At 45.7% G+C, this 23147-nt stretch overlaps 1 protein-coding gene across 2 annotated transcripts in view; it reads right to left on the bottom strand.

Moving 5' to 3' along the window:
- Positions 1 to 12078: 12078 nt before the first annotated feature.
- The window catches only part of SH3GL1 (SH3 domain containing GRB2 like 1, endophilin A2), a 95262-nt gene continuing 84193 nt past the window's right edge, over positions 12079 to 23147 (bottom strand). The window contains exons 9-10 of one of the 2 annotated variants that reach the window (XM_085638730.1): positions 19850 to 19903; positions 12079 to 16402 (exon numbers count right to left, since the gene is read on the bottom strand). In XM_085638730.1, the coding sequence (XP_085494856.1) occupies positions 16206 to 16402; positions 19850 to 19903 (251 nt within the window). In that variant the 3' untranslated portion in view covers positions 12079 to 16205. The remainder of the gene's footprint in view (positions 16403 to 19849; positions 19904 to 23147) is intronic. The other variant, XM_085638731.1, reaches the window with a different exon arrangement.

Genomic DNA, 23147 nt, shown 5'->3' with positions numbered 1-23147 from the left:
AAAAGCATAAACCTGTTGAGATGACTGGTAGTAAAAGGTAGCTTTGTAAGCCATACGACTACTCTCACAGTAGAGGTTTAAGACTTTAATAGAATTTGTTATAAAATGTGTTAAGTAAACTCGCTAATACTTCCTGGTGCAAAGTAACAAATGAAGAAAGCCCAAGAACCTAAAATTCCCAAATTATCAAAAGGCAAAAAGAAAAACAACTCAGTGGAGACAGGCGATAAAAGCACAAAGGTTTCAGGATCAATGTGTGGGGGAAGTATTCACTAATGAAGACAAGAGGTTCACCCACAGAGCAGGGCCCCCCTTTAGGTTCCTCTGCACAGCTGCTAATGGCATTCAGCAAAGTCTGAGCCAGAACAGACATGAGGCCCATTCATCTAAAAGAGGGGTGTTCAGCGTTGGGATGGAGGGCTATATCCAAGCCTTAGGTTCAGGATGGCCACTAATTATGTGAAATAGTTATAGGTGGTCTCATTGTATGTAATTGCGTATTTTGTATGTATTTTCTTTGCATTTATAGAGCACTATATCTAACAAGGTGAGACCAAGAGTAAGCAAAGTGGAGGCAAAATAGGGAGTTTAAAAGACAGACACAGCATGGCTTCAAGACTAGAGAGCCTTGGTTTAAAAATAAAACATTTGATACCCTGCACTTGTATTTCCTTACATAAATTAATGGTTTATGGTACTGGTATCTATTCTCCGGTTTTCTTATTTTTTCTGTGTCTCATATGAGGCAAATTCCACATAGATATTGCTTGTGGTCAATGCTGCATATCCCGCTTTTATCAGAGGTGTTAAAGCAACTGTTTCTCCAACATATTTCAAATGATGTCATAATATTTCAGTTTTTTTTTTTTACTTTGGAGAAACTAAGACAATTTGGAAACAAAGGTTTTACGATTTTGCAGAGATGAGGGATAAAAAAAATATATATATATATATAATATATAAGGGGCGTGGCCGGGCAAGATGGCCGATCGGAAGTAATCCATTTCGGCTCCCGGGCTGCGCAGATGTTCCGGACATAATTCTGCCCTTCTTAGCCACCCTACCTGTAGCGAAGGAGTTGTTGACTCCAGGCTTGAGGCAACTGAAGAGCTCATGAACTCCTCCTGAGAGCGCCCCTGAAGACCACGAGGCGATCCGACCGCGGAGCCCTTGGAGCGGATCAAAATGGCAGCTGCCGCTCTTCAATCCGCGCCGGACTGAACGGAGCGAGGAGACCCCAGCACTGAGGCCTCTCCACTGGCGACTGCAGCCGCGACCAGACTCCCGCTGTGCCGCCGCAACACCCGAGGTGAGGAGCGCACCGCTGAGCCAGCCGAGTGGCGCGATGATGAGATAGCCCCTGCCCCGGTGAGATCTATGCAGGCGAGGCAGAGCGGCTGCCAGGAGGCTTTTCGGTAGAGAAGTGCGCCGGTGGTCCCCGAGGGTGGCGTGTTTGAAGCTGGGACGCTCTCCGCTCCTTCCGCTGCCAATTTGGGAAGACGCGCCAGACCCTAAGATGGTGGCCAGATTCGTCACGGACCTTGCATCTCCCGCCGCATGCTCCCTGCTGATGGCACGTGTGGAGGGGGTGCACTTAGGAAGACCTAATACTGTCCCCTGAGACCCTTGCTGCCACTAGTACTGCAGCTCCCCTCACTACTGCCCTATCATCTCCCCGATGTGGCCGCCTCCTGTCCCCGGGTCTACACTTGCACTGAGCATGGCGAATCACTCACTAACCCCACCAGTGGAACACTCGGGCAGGCCACCCGGGGCGGTGACTTACCCATCACCCACTGCATCTGGAAGCCCTGGATCCACAATGAGGGCCCAATTCATAGATTCCGCCATACAGGGACTAGAACATCTACTAAGGTCTCGAGCTTCTTCCCACCAGCAGACAAACTTCGGCATGTAGATCGCGACGAAGGGACGACAGCTATGGCTCTCACCAAGGAGGACCTTATGTCATCCCTGCGAGATTTTAAAGCGGAATTGAGGAGGGAGCTCAGCCAGGATATCCAAACCTCCATTAACCAACTGAAGTCTGACCTCAACACAAGGCCGACCGACCTCCAGTGCGACGTGGATTCAGTAGGGACTCGAGTGATGGACTTGGAGACACATACTCAAGAAGTGGAACAACGTACAACCGAGCTGCATGACTCGGTGCTCAATCTCCAAGATCAACTTCGCTGAAGGTAGAAGACCTAGAGAAGAGGGCTCGATGGGAGAACCTGCGAATCAGAGACCTGGAGGAGGGAGCAGAGGGACCAGAGGGACCAGACCTTGAGGCTTTCCTGCAGGGCCTCTTCGCCGAGATCATCAGCCCCCAGACGCTCAAGATCAAGCTCGAACGAGTGCATCGAGTTGGGAACATCGCGTCTGGAGGACGACAGCGTCCAAGAGATGTCCTTGCAAAATTCCACTCCTACAAAGTGAAAGAGGCGGTACTTCTGGTGGCTCGCAAGAAAGGCTCCGTCTCCTTCCAGAAACACTTCTGCACCATTTATCAGGACCTAGCACCGGCGACACTGGCACGCCGGCAACAATTCCAGCCTATCACCTTCAAGCTACGCGACGACAAAATCAGATACCACTGGACCTTTCCGTTTGGCCTGCACTTTGAGTACCATATAAACAGTGGCATGTGATAGACCTAAAGGAGGGTCTGGATCTGCTAAGTCTCTCCACCGAGGACATCGAATTCACGCAGCACAAGACAGGGCTCACGGTCCACTGGTTCCCCCGCATCACAATGGTCCACAAGTTCGAGGGACTCGCAGATGATTCAACCAGCTCACGCACAACGGCCGCGTCCTCTGGCTGGAGGGCATTTTGCTGGATGCAGCCTTGAAACAACTGGGGTAGACCTCCAGACGAGAGGGGCCTACCAGCCCCACGGCGAGGACGCACTTACCAACCCCGCACCACCACCGGGGACCATGCTCTTGCACGTTAGCCCTTTGGACCCTTACCTCTGAGGGACAGAACCACGGTATCAGCCTGCAGACAGGGGGCAGACCTACTAATAGGTGATATTACCAGACAACCTGATTCTTACTACGACACAAAAGCAAGGTACAGAGAAACATGCTTGCTCTTCCTACGCATGGAGGGGGGATTCAAACATACAACCTGGACGGCGCTACCAGACTGAGCACGTAGGGTGGCCTGCATTTTTTCAGTTGTCCGATGGGGGAGCGAGCTGGGGCCTTGGTCACAGCATCTCTCCATCAAGGCGACATGGGATTCCCCGTCCACTGTTGGACTGTCACCACCGATCCAACACTTGATGTTCTCATTTTTGTTGTGTTTTGGGGCTGTTGGGGAGGGAGGTTAGGGTGACTGGTGGCAGCTTTTCGGTAGACTCTCAGGGTAGTTACGCTTCGCTTAGGATGCACCATACACACACACACACACCGATTCACTGCTACGTAGGGTTTTCACTGCGGGATGGAGGAGATTGACATACAGATCCAGAAGAGAGCGGAGGGACCCATCACGGCACGAATGGCACTCACCGTAGGCTCCTGGTATGTGACAGGCCTCAACTACCCTCAGAAGAGACAAAAGGTCTGGAAATACATTTTAGATCATCATCTGGATATCGTAGCACTTCAAGAGACGCACCTACCCAAAGTGGAGGTATCCCGCCTCCGTCACAAACACTACCCCATGATCTATAAAGCCTCCACACTCATTAAACACCGGGGTACTGCAATACTTTTTCACTCAACGAAATTTTAGCCCACGGACACTAGAACGGATAAAGAGGGGAGATGGGTGATGGTTAATGGTGTTCTGAGGGGCAAACTCTGCACATTTATCTCACCATATGCACCCCACACAGGAGAGGCAACCTTCCTTAAGACGCTTCTAGGGAAGATACAGGACTTTGCGGAGGGCCAGACACTCCTACTGGGGGACTTTAACTTGACATGGCAGGCAGACCTCGACAGCACACACTCCCACAGGCTAGAGTCTAGCTCCTTTTTTACAGAGGCTAAACATCAATTCGACGACATGGGCCTTAGGGATGCCTGGCGGGCCCTCTACCCCCAGACACAAGACTATACTTTCTACTCCCACGTGTACCGCACCTATTCTAGACTTGACTACATATTCATCAGCCAAAACCTGATGGGAGCTCTCAGTGAATCTAAGATTTTTCCATTCTCCGTGTCGGACCACTGTCTAGTTTCGATCCGCTTATCCTGGAGTAATTTGGCATCTCCATCTCCTAAATGGTACTTCCCGGCATCTCTGACGAGAGACAGGGTACTCTGCACAGAACTGAGGGAAACAATTTCAGACTTTTTCACGCGCAACTCCCCCGCTGACACCTCAGTGTTCAATAACTGGGACGCTTTTAAAGCGTTTTTTCGGGGACAATGCATCGCCCTTAACCCTACCTTGAATAAACGGCGAACTGAAGAACGGGTAAAGCTGGAAGCCGAATTAACCCTGGTGGAAACAACCCATGAAACTAAACCCACCAAGGATTCTCTCCGCGCGCTCACCGCACTGAGTAAACTCAGAGCCATATACAACAATAGGGCAGAACACACCCTCCCGAAGCTCCGCCAGCTCTCCTACTCCCAGGGGAACAAGATAGGTAAACACTTAGCCCGTTAGCTGGAAGAGAAGCGGGAGCGAGAATACATAGGCGGTATACAAGATGAACAGGGGGAGCTGACCTATAAAGATGCAGAAAAGGCCGACATTTTTGGCTCCTTTTATGGCGCCCTTTACACAAAGGAGCCACGGGACGCCGAGGCACAATGTGCTTACTTAAGAGTCCCTACCGCTCACGCAAGTCTCACAAAAATGGAATGACAAACTTGCGGCTCCCATAACATCGGAGGAAGTAGCTCTAGCCATCAAATCTCTCAAACTCAGAAAGCCCCAGGCCCCGATGGGTATACAGCCCAGTTCTACAAAACCTTTGCCCCAGATCTCCTACCCCACCTCACTCATCTTTTTAACGCAATGGCAGAGACAGGTGAAGTCACCCCTTCGATGGCGGAAGCGGTAATCACAGTCATTCCTAAGCAAGGGAAGAAGCCTCAACTTTGCCCCTCGTATCGTCCCATAGCCCTTCTCAATCTCGATGCAAAATTATACTCTGCTATTCTCGCAACATGACCCAACGACCTCATGCCCGATCTCATCCACCCAGACCAGTCGGGATTTATCAATGGCCGCCAAACATGATAATACTAGACGTATAATCCACCTCATTGAGAAAGCCAATAAGAGACTAATACCGGCTTAGACGCTGAGAAGGCCTTCGATAGAGTGGACTGGGCATCCCTTTTTAACACACTCAGGCGCTTCGGGTTTGCTGACAACTTTATTACTCTGATCCGGGCTAATTATATTCAACCTCGCTAGCTCGTGCGTGTGTGCGAGTGAACGGGATCTTATCGGTTCCCTTCCCACTCACTAGAGGTCAGGGATGCCCTTTGTCGCCCCTACTGTTCGCCCTTAGTATCGAACCCTTAGCCATGGCTATCCGGGCGTCGCCGGATTTAAGGGGCATTCCCTTTAGCGGAGACATGCACAAGATATCGCTTTTTGCGGACGACGTGCTCCTATCACTTACAGACCCGGCCATCTCTCTCCCAGCATTACAGACAGAACTCACACGCTTTGAGGCAGTTGCAGGCTTCAAGGTCAACACAGATAAATCCTTTATACTTAATCTCACTGTCCCAGATGCCATAGTCAGGGAACTCCAGACACGCACTCGGCTACAGTGGACCTCTCACCCGCTTCAATATCTGGAAGTCCACTTGACGCCACGAGTGGAGGGTCTATATAGAGCGAATTCCCCCCCCCCCCCCCCCTCCCTACCTCACACGCCTACAAGCAGACCTCACCCGATGGAAACCGCTCTTCATATCCTGCCTTGGCCGCGTCCATGCGGTTAAAATGACAGTTCTTTCTAAACTGTTATACCTCTTCCAAGCACTCCCCATTGAAATCGAATGGGACTTTCTCCCCAAGATAAAATCCATGGTTTTAAACTTCATATGGCAAGGGGGCCGGGCACGCTTCTCTTTTTCAATTCTGAGGAGGCTGAAGGGGGAGGGAGGAGTGGGCCTTCCAGATTTTAATCTCTATTACAAAGCGTCGCAACTACGAGTAGTGACCGAATGGGCCAAGAAGGAATCGGAGAAGCATAGGCTTCATACGGATAGGGCTATTGCAGGGAGGACGATTTGGGACCTTATATTGAGACCCAAGCAGGAAAGGTCTAAGAACACCTACCTCAGCACACCAACACAGACTACCCTGAAAGTGTGGGACTCCTTATCAAACAACGCCCAGTGGACCACATTTCCATCACCATACACACCTATCCACTTTAATCCGGCCTTCCCGCCGGCCCTCGAGGAGGGTCCATTTGACCAGTGGAGGGAGGGAGGTTGTAGAGCACTGACATCTCTTCTACAACTATGATTTTTTAACCTTTGATAATTGCAGGAGAGACTACGGGCTAGATCCCACCGAACATTTTCACTATCTTTAATTAAAGCACTGGGCCCTCACACCTGCCATACACAAAGCGGCCACACGCCCGCTCACGAAATTTGAATCCTATATCCAGAATGTAGACTCCATACAAGGAGTGATCTCTTACCTATATAAATATTTTCTTACCGCAACACATACTCCACGACCCCACTATATGTATATGTGGAAGGATATCTTAAAACGTGACATCCAGGACAGAGAATGGTTAGGTCTGTGGTCCGATATCACAAAATTCAATCACTCTATAGAACTACGGGAAGCCCACCTAATAACTATGATGGACTGGTACCTACACCCCGCTAAGCTCAATTAATATTCCCCAACACAACAGATAGGTGCTGGAGGGGCTGTGGACTGTTGGGGATTTTCAGCAAATTTGGTGGGATTGCCCAATGATCCGACCCTTTTGGGAGGAAATCCTTGCACAGATTAAAGACATGTTGGGCTACCCGATCCCAAATACTATTGCAGAGGTTCTGCTAGGGCCTTCGCGACCCCTCACTCACACACCAAACCAAGGCAGACAAGGCCATAATGTGGACGTGCATTGGGGCAGCGAAGGTAGCAATTGGGGCCGCTTGGAAGAAGACAGAAGCCCCCGCTGTCTCACTATGACACTCCAGGCGTTGGAAATTATTATGCCTCGAAAGGATGGCAGACATATTCAGAGAGGACTACAAAAACTTTGAATATCGCTGGGGTCCCTTGGTTATCTTCCTCACAAGAGGATTGCTGTTAGCGGTCTGCCCTGCATCTATCAGAGATATGCATCTGTTCCAATTTTAACTTCTGTGAAAATGTTCTGCCTTACATCTAAGTTTTAGTCAGATAGCCGCCACCAGTCTTGGGTTGGGTGCTCCTTTTTCTTTTCCTTGTTCCCTTCCATACACCTTGGGAGTTCACCCAGGGGTTCTTTTATGTTGATGGACGCCTTCCCATTTGGAAGGCTTTGGGGCTACATCATCACATGGGAAGAAGGGTGAATGACGAGGGGAGCTCCAGCACGAGTATATCCCCTACCCTGTATTAAAGGCAACTGTACTTACTCTCATAGATCTCCTTGAGGTAATGGCGGGGGGTATATGACCAATAACGTTCATCACTCTGTTTACTCATGGTTGCTACGTCTTTGCATTTCCCTGATGCTATTCCTGTACATCTATGATCCATGTTGTGAAAAAATGCTAATAAACATACTTTTGACAAAAAAAAAATTAAAAAAAAAAAATATATATATATATATATATACATATATTTAACTTCCCTTCATAGCTATAAATGTACAAGCAGAAGGACTGGAAGTCAAGTAAACACACAAACACACACCCACCCACACACACACCCTTCAATGCTTCCATTTAATGTCAGGCATCAAATATAACCAAACAATGAAGTCACTTACTTATCTTCAGTAACTCTGTTTCTGGTGGAGACTTTATTTAACTGCAGATTAAATGCACAGCAGTACCTTCCAAAGATGAATGGTCAAGGGAGTGGATTCAAATGAAAATTGCATGCAGAAACAAACCTGTGAAGTGACCATACCATTAGACCTGGGTGTTAGGCATTATTGTTTGCGTACATATCCATATTGCAGCCGAGCAAATGTTCATAACAGGCACCCTTTTCTCCAAAGCTGTGCTAGAAGCTTTGGCCCTGGATGAAGGAGCCCACAGAGGATGGTTTCTTGGCTAGTGCGAAGCAGATTTTAATACAGACAACCACCTGCCTTGACAAGCTCCTTTTCTGCACAGCCTTCCCTTTCTTTGCCACAGAAAAACACACTAAGACCTGATCATCCATCCAATGGTCTTTTGTGCAGTTGATGTAAAATCTCACAGACCTCCCAGAGTCAATAATGGAGCCTCTCCTCCTTTTTGAGGGGGTGAAGCAGGGGAAAAACACTGGCAGAATATATGATTGGACAACATGGAATAGAGTCACAACCATAGTAAGGAAGGCTGCCCTTGTCCTCAGTACAAGTTTGTCTGGAAAGAAAATGGTATAAGGCAGTTGTACTGTGAGCACCTGTAGTTCACTCATGCAACAGTGAAGTAATTACAATGAGAAGATGGTTTTCAGCATCAAGAGTTGTAAAGACCAGCTGGGCATGGGCTTTAATGGCGTGCACATGATAAAGGTCCAAAGCAAGATCTGGTCGTTCTGATGGATAAACAGTTATGGAGTTTGAGGGGGCAAACAAGTGAGGCAAACCTGCCTCCCCTAAATGGAGGGAAGGAAGACTGTCACGTCTAGATGGATAGAGGTACCACAGGTCTGGATGGAATCTAGCCGCCACCACTGCACATCCTGTCCCCTTGGGACCTGAATGGAGTCTAGAGGAAGCCCCGATGCTATTTCCACTGAGATCAGAGGGTCCTCTGCAGGGACAGCATGCGTCACCTGGCATTCGGGATAAGGAGGGTACAAAAGGCCTGAAGGCAAAGAAGAGGCCTCCGAGCCATCCGCACCAAACCATAAGGATCATATCCGGATTATCCCAGGCTCGCTGCAGGGGATGATATGGTCTTAATGCCACTGTGTCTATAATCACCCCATGACTGGAATCCTCTGAGTGGGGTCCAGGTCAGACTTTGGCTCATTGATGGTAATGTCAGGAGTTCAGTTGTAGAGCCAATCTTCCCTAACCAGTTGCCGAGGTATATGATTATGTGTACTCCCAACCTTCCAAGAAGGGCAACGACCATTGCCAACACTTTTGTATGCGGTCAAGGTAAGGCAGAAGGGGATAACAATAAACTGTAAGTGTTCCAGGTCCAACTTGAGCATCAGGCAAGGACTGTCTGATAGGTATATAGAAATACATGTCCTACTATTCCAAGGATGCTATGCAGTTCCATGCATCCAGAGCTGACATGATTTGAGCTAGAGTGAACATTTGAACCTGTCCTTTGTTAGAAAGGTGTTCAGTGGTTTGAGGTCCAAAATAGGCCTTAGGCATCCTGTCCTCCTTCGGAGTGAGAAAGTAATGTGAATATCTTGGAGTCTGGCACCCGCTAAATGGCACTCTTAGACAACAGAAGGCTGACTTCGTACATCAGGATTCAGGAGTGCCCTTCGGAGAGTCGCTCCGGTGTGGGAGGAACATGGGCTGGGGATGAGAGGAAAGGTAGGGCATAGCCCATGTAAACAATTTGTAGGTGTCGCCTGTCTAAAGTGATGGCTGTCCAGCCAGGTAGGAAATGCTATATTCTGCTTCCTGAAACACACAAAAGGTGATAAGCGGCTGCTTGCAATAAGTCTAATCACTGGCAATAGTTTTGGGTAGCACTTCAACCGTTCGTTCTTGCCCATCATGCCACCTCAGATTGGACCCAGCCATATGCAAATCAGTCTTGACCCGGTTCCCCATAGGGAACAGTCCATCCCAAACTGCCAAGCCAGTTCCTCAATGAACTGGAACACAAGCAATCCAGGACCCGTTTCATCCTAGTTACGGGGTCAACTGTCAGGTACAGATTGGGTCCAGTGACCCGGTGAGCATGGGACCCACACCTTGGCATACCCATGCCACTTAGGGCAGTACATGAAACACACAAAAGGTGATTGGAGGCTGCTTGCAGTAGGTTTAACCACTGGCAATAGCTCGGGGTAGCACTCCAACCCATTGTGCGTTTGTTTACCATGCCACCTCAGTTTGGACCCAGCCATATGCAAATCAGTCTTGACCCTGTTCCTCATGGGAAATACTATATTCTGCCTCCTACCTGCCACGCATGAACCATAAATGGGCACCTTGTCTACCAGGGCAAAGCCTCAAATGGATTGGGTGGGCTGCTGCAGTAAAGGATGGGTGGGATGGTGTCTAAACTAGCCCACTGGAATAGCCTCGGAATTTTTTTCTGCATAGGCTGGGAAATTGTTTAGCTGGTGTCAATAGCCACAGAGAACATCCTGTGCCGCGACTGTCCTTGGATAGGTCCAGCACTGACATTTTTCGAAGAACCAAAAGTCATTGAAGGACATACCCATTTGGGACTTCTGTAGGGATCCAGAAAACCCGGTTGATTTCATTCAGGCAAGCCTTCAGAGCACGGCACGTGTCAGTAATTCGGCTCATGCAATCTGCAGTGTCAATGCCAGCCCATAGCACATACTTGCCTACATCCTGACCAAGTATCACTTAAGCCGAAGGGTCCTGAGGTCCTCTGGGACACCGGTAAGATGTTGCTGACAATATCCCATAATGCGTGGGTGTACCTACCAAAGACAAGTTACATTCATAGATCTACAGTCTAAACAAAAAAGCTCTCTCTTTCTAAAAGCATCCAATGTTTTGGAACGAGGATTGGTCAGGAAGAAATTTGGATTGACCTTACTGGTTGAAGCCTGAACAGACTCTGGTGTAGGATGCTTGGTCAGGAAGGCCTATTTGCCACGAGCCAGTCTATGTCGTCTAGCCACAGTTCGACTAACTGGAGTGCAAGTCTTAGACCATGTGGCCTGAGAAGCATCTGTAAAGGCTTCATTAAATGACAACAATGGCTCTATAAAGCAGACCCTGATTGAAGAAATTCAGTCAACAAATTTCTTTTAGTCTCAATTGTTTGAAACTACAATTTTACAGTTTCAGCTGCCCTCCAGCTGAAGTAGAGAGTTACACACTATTTCAGGACATGTGTTTAGCTGGTCCCAAGGGTGCAGACTGCAATGGGGGTGGCCCTGTCAGCAAAAGTTTGACTGGAGATCCCTCCATGGGGCCAGAACACACACCAGAGTGAGGTGAAATCCTGTCACAACATATTAGGGTTTCCTCTTTGCAGCCTCAATTTATTGCAGGGTCAAAAATGGTCCGGAAAACTTGAGCTGAGACCAATTGTTGGATTGGTTCAGACCCAGAAGACATTGGGGGGAGGGGGTAGGAAGGTGTGCCTATACTTTGACCGTGACCTCTTATGGTTAGCGGCGTACTGCTTAGCTGCCTGGTGCCTAATCACATTAGGGTGCTTGAGGGCACACCTGTTGCACAACTTCCGAGTCATAGCGTGAGCCCATGCACCATAGGCATACCTTATGTGGGTCCCCGACAGACCTCTATTTCCTGCAGTATTGGCACGGCTTGAATCCTGTTGATTTCTCCGACGACAATTTTCTAGCGGATAGTGAACAGTATTTGGAGACACTTGCAGACTGTTAAGTTAACTGGGGAGCTCTTGATCCAGGTCTAAGAGCTCAGAAAGAAAGGAACAAATGTCAGCAAACAGGGGTGTCGCTTATGTGTGTCTCCGCTCCAACACATTCACAGCAGAATGGGGTGACTGCGGAACTAAACAGCACCACCTGCCAGCAACTGGGAGAATTGACGGAAGAATTCTCCACATCCAATCTGGAACCTGGGGATATTCGAGGAATTAAATCAGTTATAAATATTCATCAGTAATGAAATCTACGTTCAGTGCCCACCAACCCTGCCACTAGTAATATGAAATATCCATTATACATTCTGTCCTTGCGCACCATTTTGTCACAATAAACCTCAAATTTGTATCATAAACGAAATACAATTGGGAGGGAAACATTTAATACTTTTTATTTCAAGATTACGAGAAACAAAAATTCTTTTTTTTGCTAAACAAGGAAAGAGACTGTAACAAAAGAGCTTTTTTCCCCCCACCCCAAATCGCAAATATAATTTGTCTTTTAATGACACATGGCAGGGATTTGGCAGGGGCAGGGCTCTCGTAAGAGAGACATACATCTATTGGTTCAGAAATCATAGGCCAGGCTCAAGAATGTTTTTAGCTCGTCTTTCAAAGACGGAAGTTCACAGCCATCCCATTCTTCAAAATTTTAGAGGCTGGAGGATGAAGCTGTGTGGATTCAGGAGAGCCCAGGTCTTGCCAATCCCTTCTTTCCCTCGAAGAGTAATAAAGATATTTCTACATGCACGGTTAAAAAACGGGGTTAAAAAGGTACACTTTTAATATGTAACATGATACTGAGCCTGTATAACAAATTGCTTACATGTTGAATACATAATATCTACACAGTGAATCTGGCAGGGAAGGATGCTTTCTTTAATGTACAAAAAAAGCATGGGGATTTGAAATCAGGCCAATATAGTATAGTGCATTTGGTCTTCCAACTAATCTTGTTACTGACCACTTGGAATTTCACAGGTGCATCTGGAAAAGGTGGTGAGGGTGAAGTTGCTGATAAGGCCTCCCCTTCCAGATCGGTTTCCCTTATTCCATATGAATTTCAAATACATAAAGCTCACAAGGGTTGCAGAACATTCCTATGAAAGGGAGTTTACTACCCGCGTGTATCCTGCTTCTACGGATACCTAAAGCTTTGTGAGTGCGGAGACTGGGGCAGAGGCCAGCTCTTTCCCGTTGCAGTACTCCTAGAAATCTTAGAAGGTAAGTGTGGTCAGAGCTCCCATTCACCAGCAGGGCCTTTGCCTTCACTTTAACTCCTGACTTGCGGGGAGTAACGGACACAGGTAAAAAAAAAAAAAACCTGTTCCACTCAAACGCACATTGCTGGGCCAGGCGCCACTAACAATTCTTTGCAAGCCAGAATATGCGGGATTTGAAAGGTCCCTGCACAATGGTGTTACTTGACCGGGACACCATGGAAGAGTCGCCGTTTAAGAATATATGAAGAAGATGTACAGCAAGAATGCAGAAAGTAAGCCTTTGAGCATTTCCTGGCAGGGAAACAGAGTACTGTAAAACAAAACAATTCAGAGCATATCCAATAATCCATTCAATTGCTACTAAATGTCGTCAATGAGGGTTTGAAAGTTGCTATAACATGCCACTGCCACAGAAGCTGATCCATAACCAACAGATATTGTGTGTATGAAGGCCGCAGGAGCCCAAGTGTTTCTGCCTGCTAATACTTACTGTGTAAAACCTATGCAGCCACCACTGCAACACACTATGGCCGCTTTGTGATTTTCTGTATAAAGAAGTCACATCACAGTATATAGCTTCAAGTCTTTAGAGTTTCAATACCACGCCAGAGCATCCTGTATTGTATTCTGCGTATAAAAGGACACCAAGTCTCCTCCACAACTTAAGTACACTTCTTTTTCAGTTCCTAAAATTCTTTATACCTTTTGCATAAGGCCTCACCCTATCTCCAGAGTCTGTTCAATTATTATGATTACATCTCATGAACACAAAGTGCATGTGACATTCAACCCTAAGCAGTCCTAAGCCTTATGGATGCAAGTGCTATAAAAAGAGAAAACACTGCCCCTCTCCATAGACTGCCAACATACTCTATATGCAGGCTACCAAACTGCTTTCTAGGGCTATGATGCAGGCTAGACCAAGGCGCAACATAACATCTATGTCCTCTAAACGTGCAGGCCAAACAAAGTGCAACTGCACATCCTTAAACCTTACACATGAATATACCAAGAGTAATTAATCACCTTTATAATTTAAGAAAGCAAGCTGCTCATGAAGCAGCTGAACCTGCATACACAGACGGAGACTAAAGAGTCTCTGAAGAACTTTACCCAATCGTCATCAGTGGAAACAAAGAGCAAGAGAACTAATTTACATCGATAGATGCAGGCTTTATGAGGATCCCGACATGTCTGGTCCGTGCCAAAGCAGGATTGTATAAAGATCCGCTAAACATCATTGTTGTACGTAAACCTCGTGTGATCTTCACATCTCCTTCGGAATGTAGACAACAGAACATAATGAATGTTGGCAAGTCACATTTTCAGTGGAACCACATCAACTAATCTCATCTGAAAGGTGTATCCAACAAAGCAGATGAACTTCAGGAACACAATCCTTTCCCTGCCCCATGCCATGTTGAGAAGATCACATGCAACGATGCGGCATCAGGGTTCGCGTGATGGTAAGTACACATGGCCACAATATGCATGCACTGACAAACTCATGACTGTCCAAAAGGACGTGGTGGGACTGTATACCACTTCCTTCTGCGACTGACAACCCTTGCTTCCAAATCTGCACCTTATTATAGGCCCGGCAACACCTGTACCACGGGCAACTCCTGCATCCCAATATCAGCTATAGACCTCATCCTGGATTTGGTATGTAGTAAATCTACACTACTGCTACCCAAGCATATAACTGGGATGCAGGGGTTTCAGAATATGAGAGACTGGAAAGGTGCATGTAAGAGGACAGGTGTAAAGGCAGGGTCTTTTCAGCAAACACAACACATTGCAACGTTCTGCAGGTCAAGGATGACTGCAAAAGGACAGCGGTGTAAAATCCTGCCTCACTTGGGTACTGACCATCCCCACACCCTAACCAGTGATTGTGGGAGTCCTAACCACTGCATACATGCTTTATGCTTCAATAAAGGAACCCTAAGCACCATATGCGTGCTTCTCGCTTCATTCTTGAGATGTCAATGAGCACATGAGAATGTTCTGCCTGGGAATGGCACCGACTGCATGCATGCTCCCAGATTAATTCCGGAAACTGCTACCCTCCAACCTGACCCACACACAACAGATACACAGCACTGGAGACTTTTTTCAAGACAAGAAGAATCACGTTTCTACAGGTGGAGGGCATTTACAGCAGTGTACAACAAAATACATTATCACATGATGCACACTTTTCAAAGCAATCATGACTGCAAAGAGGACAATATTCTACTCCACTGATCATTTTGGGAATGGCAACGTTGGAACAAAAACTAAACAATCCTCATTCTGGGACTGGAAACCTCCACATTGGAAAGTTTGCATCTTGTTTCTTTCTGGGTATATGAAGTTTCACATTTGAACCTGTGCTACCCACACAGAATACAATGATACACATTGAAAAAGACAACTATGTGTATCATTTGTGAGCCAGAAGAAAGGGGCGGACAGGGAGGAATTGAACAGGATGTAGTGTTTTCATTGTAGCATGTAGTGTTCCCACTCTCAACAGGGTTGCTGCACAGAAAAGAGAATGTTTGCCTCTCACAGGGCAAGCACTACCGGATAGGAACGCAGAGCGTGGGGATTCGCAAGTTGCCCACTTCGCCCTCGGCACCATGCAAGTCCCTGGGAGCACAAAAACAAAAAATAGAAACTGTCCCTCGTTGGGTTTCTGAGCTCCGGAAAATAAATCCCACAAGCCCTTTGCAGTTTGGTCCCTTAATGGGCAGTGCCCATGCAGATACAGCCAGATTCCTTGCTCCTCAGTATTCAGGATGCTGCAGGGAAAGTGGACCTGCTCTGCCAGCCCTAGATACGTAGGGGTGTCTTCAAGCGTTTGAGTCAAGCAGAAGCAGTGGATCCAGCGTGGACTTCAAGCAGCCACCCCTCTTTAGTTGACCATTTTATGCCCTTTCTGAATTGCAACTAATAGATCACATTTTTGGATTGTCCAGTTAGAATAGGGACAAGTTAGCTCTTGCATTTTCAGTCAGTAAACATTTTACACAGGCAACCTCTTCAGAGCAATGGATAGGCAAATTCAGCACGGTCTGTGAAAACTATGCATATGTTGACACCTTTGCAATCCCTCTCTTGCATGGCTTATGAAGAGGGCTTTGAACACCTTAGGTCGCTCTCGGGGCAGGGGGGAATCAGGGTTTAGACCAATTGTGGAGGATGTATAAGCTCACCCCTCACTCTGGGTTCTGCTTGGTAGAGCTTGTCACTTTGTCGTTGGTTGTGATGAGGTTGGAGGAAAAGGACTGTTTCACTGAGGTAGTGGGACTAGCACGTCCACGTAATTCAGAGGAAAGAATCCTGACTGGCCGTTGATCATGCCTTCATACCAATTTTCATCGATCTGGTTGGTTAAGGTGATGATGTCACCTTCTCTGAAGCCTAACTCACCATCGTTTTCAGGATCAAAGTCGTACAGTGCCTTACAGCAGGGCTGGTCAAGGTGTGCTAAAAGACAGAGTAAACAAAAATTAGTAACACCAGTACCCAGAGTAAGACAGGCCAAATAAATGCAACCATATATTCCAACTACAGCCTACACCATCACATCGCAAGGAGAATAACCCACACTGGTGCAAGTGAAGTGGTCCAGAAAACTGCAGAAATGACACAAAAGGAGTCCGGATCACTATGCAGCAACTGGCGCCATTCTAATACCCCTTAGTAAAGTCACAGAGGATCGTCCATCAAGAACAAGGGTAGTGCCTAACTCCAGTAACAAACATGGCACAGCCGGAATGCCTCTCCCACCCCCAACTTCTCCCTTGTTTTTCTTCATCCCTCCTATTAACTTTTCTTCCACTTTCTCCAGTTAACCTGCAGCAATTTAAAACTGCTCCTGCATAGCACATGTTCCAATCAAATAGCAGAATAGGCCATAAAATGACATGGGCTTGCATTCCCTACACCATATCTGTAGAGCTCACCCCAATGCCCATATCCCAAATAATGCCATTTTAAGGTTTAATGACAAGGTCGTTTATCCACCCATCCTGGTTCCCAAACATATTATGCTGGCAACCCCTCTGCTGCCAATTTCCAACAGCCCCTCTGCCGCAAATTTCCAACAGCCAACCCCACTCCACAGCTACAAGGGTTGTAGCAGGCTGCATGAATGATATCAGCATACTACCGAAGACTGCACACCATCTTGGCTTGCAAATAAAAGCAGTTAGTACTGAAAAGAGGGAACAGAAGAAAGCTGTGAAAGTGGTTTAGTTCTTCAGTGCCTAGAGCTGAATGTGAAAATTGAGGAATCGCAGGATGGCATCAGTTGCTGGATTAACCCAAAGACCAACTCGACAGATTAAAATAGTTGTTGTCGGGACATGGGAGGTCACCATGAAATTGGCACACTTAAGTGTCACTATTCTCAGAAATTAACGATGAATCACAGAATCATATCCATTGCCAGGTTTACCAGCTTCCTGACAGCAATCCTGAGATCTCTCGATACTGAGAAAAAAACAGAAACAACAAGACTGATCAAAGAAGGTGAAACAGAATGGACCGAGAAGTAGTCTTTTAAAGCTGTTGCCCTCCCTGTGTAACATTATTAAAAATGTCCAGGCTCTCACAAATAGGGAATTTTGAATGTTGCACTTCTCTGCTTTTATGTACGAAATTGCAAAATACGACAGGAGAGTTTTTCTCAAGAACAGTGGAAAGCATGGCCCTGCAGATGGGAATCTGCACAAATGGAGGCACACTCCCCGGGTAGTTTCATATTTTCAAATACGAAGACGCGTCTCCTAGAATCTTCCCTGTATTGGGCTGGCACAACTCAATTCAAGAATTGAAAATAGAAAACTATCAATCTTCAGAGGCACTCAACACACCTCCACTGGAAAACATTCACCTATGCAGCCTTGCAGCTTATGCTAGTCATTTGCATTTATTAAAAAAATCATCTCTATGTAGTTTCATATTTTGAAAACTATAAATACTACATTAGTTGAGGATGTGAATTTTGACTTGCACACAGTACAGCACCTTCTGGGCTGAATTGCTTTAGCTGGGAACCCTAAGAGGCATAGAGCTGGGAACCCTAAGAGGCATAGGGCTGACAACCCGCTGGTTCAAACTAATATGGTACAAAAAAACGAATAAAGAAGTGCACAAAGATACCACAAAATACCCAAAGATACCACAAAATACCCAGCCGAGAGAGGTGTGATAGGCAGCCTTTTAACTCTACATCACGAATGCCGTGGGCATACACTGTCGCAGCAGCAACATTTGGATGCTCAGCTGTGTCTACTTCATTGATGGATCATGCAAGCGAGTAAGCCATCCCACTTCAGGACTTCCGACGATCTTCATATAAACACCATGTTTGTGTTCTTTCAAGGTTATTTGGACTGAACTGCACCTTGTTGATCCTCAATATATTGAGGATTCTAAATCCTGTACTCCAGACAGGAATGGACATGTCCCATCAGCAGTGATGAGATTATTGTATCCTTTAAGGGCGTTGGATAGCCAACACTAGGTGTGTATCCTTTAAGGACCTCAACAAAACAAAGACAGGTGTTGAAATGTGGTTATCTACTGTGGACATCAACAGCGCAAAGAATAATGAAACGTGGATCTCATCCAAGCACCTGAACAGCCACTAAACACATGAAGAAATGTGGAATCTAGCAAGGACATGGATGTCCCAAAAAGAAGTAATGAGACGAACAACTCAACAGATGGCTTTGCTCATAAAAGAGAGAGGATGTGTTTCTCCAAGAACAATGCTCTTCCAAGACGAAATGACCAAGTGCGGATTTAATAAGAAATTATTAAAGAGTCTATTCCAGGGCAATGACAAGATACAAGAACATAAATAAACAAAAGTAATGATTTGATGGTGGTTGCCATCAAGGCACACAAACCCCAGATACATTAGATGAAAACGTTGGTGCACTACAAAGACCCAAACTCACTGTATTGAGGAGATGGGGTATCCTTGTATTGCCCTAAAACAAGGTTATGGAATGTGGGACTCCTCAAAGGAGGTTGTTGTCGTACCTCCACACAAGTGATGAGGTAAATTCATTTGTGGAAATGATTTTCAAGGACCTTCCGAACACTGATTTACTTTTCATGGCACCAATTCTTCCTATGAACCATTTGGATTGTCATCTAAGTGGACTTCCAATAATCAGTAAAAAAACTGCGCACTCTTAACAAAAGCTCAGAACTTCGGATTTTCTCACTTGTGATGACCCTAAATGAACAGAACTTTCTTCCTCATGGGACATCACTCTAAGGTCTGTGCCACATAAATATCCCTCTCTTGCCTTTAGCATCACTTGTAAAGTATGCGTGACTGAATTACTCCACAAACAAGTTTAATTAGGTTGTGTCTATCCTGAATGACACATATTCTAAGACGGGCATTCAAGTGATAAAAACCAACCTGTATATAAAGAGTAAAAGCTCTGCCTTGCAAAACATTGTCCTGCAGCATGTTTTACCGTTTAACAGTGGAGTTTATTGGTATGCTCAGTTTAGTTTTGTGTCCCTCCAATGCAACTGAATTTCCCATCTTTTGTTTACCTAAAACACTAGTTCACCACTTAAGTTTGAGCAGATCAGCGGCTGGATACAAGAGACTAGTAGATCAAGGCTCTAAGGAGCTCCACACCACAATAATTTTCAACTCAGATCACAGCATGTTCTTTTAGTCCTCTACATGAACAAGGTGCTTTCTATCTCAAGGGATGCCAACAAGCATGAGAGTTATTTATGACTACCACATGGTACTTTCCACCTCACACCTCTGGACATCCAAGCTACCCCTGGGAATATTCTGGCATATGGTTATATCTTAATGTTACACATGGCTGTGTATGAAAAAGAGGACAGCAAGACACATGCATGCAGAGTGTGGGAGGGCACACTCACAACTCCTGTTGCTCGGGGTCCGTGCAGGTTTTTCAGACCGGAAGGAGGAAGACACTAACATCACCCAAAAAAGGAAACATAAGACATGACAACGTTAAACACAAACTAAAACATACATTAAACTCTGTTATAACACAAGGAAGGATGAGTCAAGTTCAAACCATCACCAGTCTACAAACTCCCCAGAGGGTTAAAGGAGAGGACTAAACAAGTGAACAATAATTCATTAAAAAATACATACTTACCACTAAATGCAATTTTTTCCAGCATAGGTATACTCTACAGATGATCTTGCTTAGCATTTTTAAAGTATTTCTTTTTTTTTTAATTAATCAACTATATTGGACTTATACAGATCTCATCCCAGGTTTTTAAGACTATAACGTGCCATAAGGCACCCTTTTAGTTTCTTGTAGATGAATTAAAACCATGGCTGAAATCAGAGATTCTGGTGAAGGGGGGTTTCATATGGCTCTAAAGTAGAAACTAGAGTACAATGCCCTATGAAAGACAGAAATGCCAAAAATACAAGCCAGGATGCACAGGTTCAGCAATACTCTATCCCATCCTTTGGCAAGACCAGGTTTGACAAGGATGGGCATTTCACCTCAAGAGGCAATGGAGGGCAAATCACTGATCGGTCTGATCAAGTCTGGATCTCCAAAAATCATGTCTGTCTGTAGTCATCGGCCAACTGGAAGAAAAGCATACAGTATGTGTTTTTTCTTATCCTATACACTAACCCATGAAAATGAGATCTTCAAAAGAAATATCACTTGGGCACGCACGGATTATCTGTCTTTACAAGTCGCTTGCCTTCAGTAACGCTCTTTCTGGCGGATATTCTATCTAACCACAGATTTCTCATCCTTGAATACTCCCAAGGTGCCCGACTGGCTCCTGCAACCCTTTTTTCTTTTTTAAATCTATTTCTTTGAGGTTTTACTATTTTTTATTTAATATATTATCACAAATGCAAACACCACATCAAACTATGCTTCATTTATTGTACAGTTCTGGTTTCCGTTATACAGTCGAATTCAGGAATAAAGGTATAGTTACAATTATGTATGCATATCTAGTGACCTCTATTGCTAACTTCATTTTAAGCGGATCTATGGTTCAACCTAGATCCAAAACATTTATCCCATCGTTTGCATTTTTTTTAATGCTTTTGGGGACAACGTCTAGCTTTGTATATTGAAATCTCGAGGGTAGAGCTTCTATCAAGGCCATGTTTCTATACCGTGGCATTTAGAGATGCTTTACTTCTACATTTCTGAGAGAAGCCTCTTTTGCCCCAATGTTAAAATATGTTTCAAAAATACCTTTACCACACTTGTGATGTCCTCATCCCCCAGGACACTGAGCAAAGCCAATTTTGGACTTTGGTCTATTGGCCGCCCCAGAATAGACTGAAGTGTAAGAAAAATCTCTGACCAAAAGTGATCCAAATACGGCCAGGTCCAAACTGTGCGTATAAAATTCCCTATAGCTATTTGATAACGTAAGCGTTCTGGCCCTGGTCCTTTCTGAAAATGCCAGTCCATCTAAGGAGTCGGGTAGATCCCATGGAAGTATTTAAACTGTACAAAAAGAAGCTGATCATGAATGTTCTCTCCAGTAATGGTCCTGCATGCCGCCCAGCATTGTATTGGCTCTGTACTGCCCCTGAAGTGCTAAAAGTGGAGCCATATATAAGCACCACCCATGCACGCTTAATTCAGTTTCACATTTTTCTCCTTCTGCATTCTCAGCTGCGGAGAGTTAACAATTGTTGGTATTAGTGTGCCGGTTTTCAATTTGGGATCTTTTGAGATGTTAAAAAGAGGCCACTCCACACAACAGAGAGGAGAAAGGACAATAAGGAATATGCAGTTAGAAAGAGTATCCCCCAGAAAGCGCATTGCCAAAGGTAAATAGTTCTTCTGAGGAATACTTCTTAACAAAGATTAATCCCCTTGAAATAGATACCAAAGCAATACCTGACCAGGTAGAGGGTCTGTGGAGTGGGCTCATAACAAAAAGTTCTGCAGGACCAAGCGGGCAAAATGTCCTTTCCACCGGGCATATTGTGAAGGCAGTAGTGATTCACGAATGTATGCACGGACGCCCAGTTCCCAGCTTTGTAGATATCAAGGAAAGGTATTCAATGTTCTAACGCAGTGGTAACAGCCTTAGCTTTGGTGGAGTGCGCTTTCAAACCTTCTGGCAGTTGCTTTTCAGCAGGACTAGAGCAGATTGCAATGCAACTATACACATCGACAGAGTCCTCTTCTCCACAGCCTTTCTCTATTTTCACCCTGGAGAACTCTGCAAAAAGCTGATCGTACCCATGGTTGACTTTGGTATGGTCAATATAAAAGATTAAATCACTTTTGGGGGTCCAAAAGCAGCAAAGAACGCTGGCTGGATTTTGGATTGCCCAATATGGAACAGAGTAACAACGTAGGGCAAAAAGGCTGCCCAAGTCCTCAGCACTAGTTTGCCAAGGAAAACAGTGCAGTAGGGCAGCTACACAAACAGTGGCAGAAGTTCACTCATTTGATGAGCTGAAGTAATTGAGAAGAGGAGACCAGTTTTTAAAGACAGGATACATAGAAAGTACCTATGCATCAGCTCAAAAGGCATACACATGTGAAATGGCAAGGCCAAATTAAGGTCCCAATGTGGTATTACAAATGGTCTGAGAGAAAATGTGTCAAACCTTTTATAAACCTAATCACAAAAGAGTTTAAACAAGGACGGTAGGTCTGGCACATGCAGAAAGGCTGAAAGTGCCAACAAAAAACCTTTCACAGTGCCCCCTGCAAAACCTTGCTGGGCCAAAGACAAAATGAACAAAGAACACAACTGACAGCTTGACTTGTAAAAGGTCAATCTTGTAGATATCATACAGGTCACAAATTGTTTCAAGTGCGCGACATAAAGGAACTACATGGAAGGGAGCCTGGTGGTGAGGCCGACATCCACCGCTTCAGGAGGCAGATTAAACTCTGTTAACTACTGTCTCTCACTCTCCACGTATAGAAGTACCAGGTGCACAGGTTCAGATGGATAATCCTGCTCTGCTGCTGTGACAGAAGATCCTTCTCAAATCGATAGCCTAATGATAGGACAGATGGTCATGCCCAGAGGTTCTGGGAACTACACCCTTCTGACCCAATTCAGAGGCATTTGGATGATTGGCCCCAATCGTACCTGATCTTTTTAAAAAGTCGGAGAATGAAAAGCGTAGTCAGAAAGGCATCCAGAAGTCCAGTGTGCCATTCCTGCTGGAGTGCATCTCATAGCAGGT

Source organism: Triturus cristatus, chromosome 12 (genome assembly GCF_964204655.1).
Source record: "Triturus cristatus chromosome 12, aTriCri1.1, whole genome shotgun sequence".
NCBI lineage: Eukaryota > Metazoa > Chordata > Amphibia > Caudata > Salamandridae > Triturus > Triturus cristatus.
This window is presented reverse-complemented; position numbering and strand designations above follow the sequence as displayed.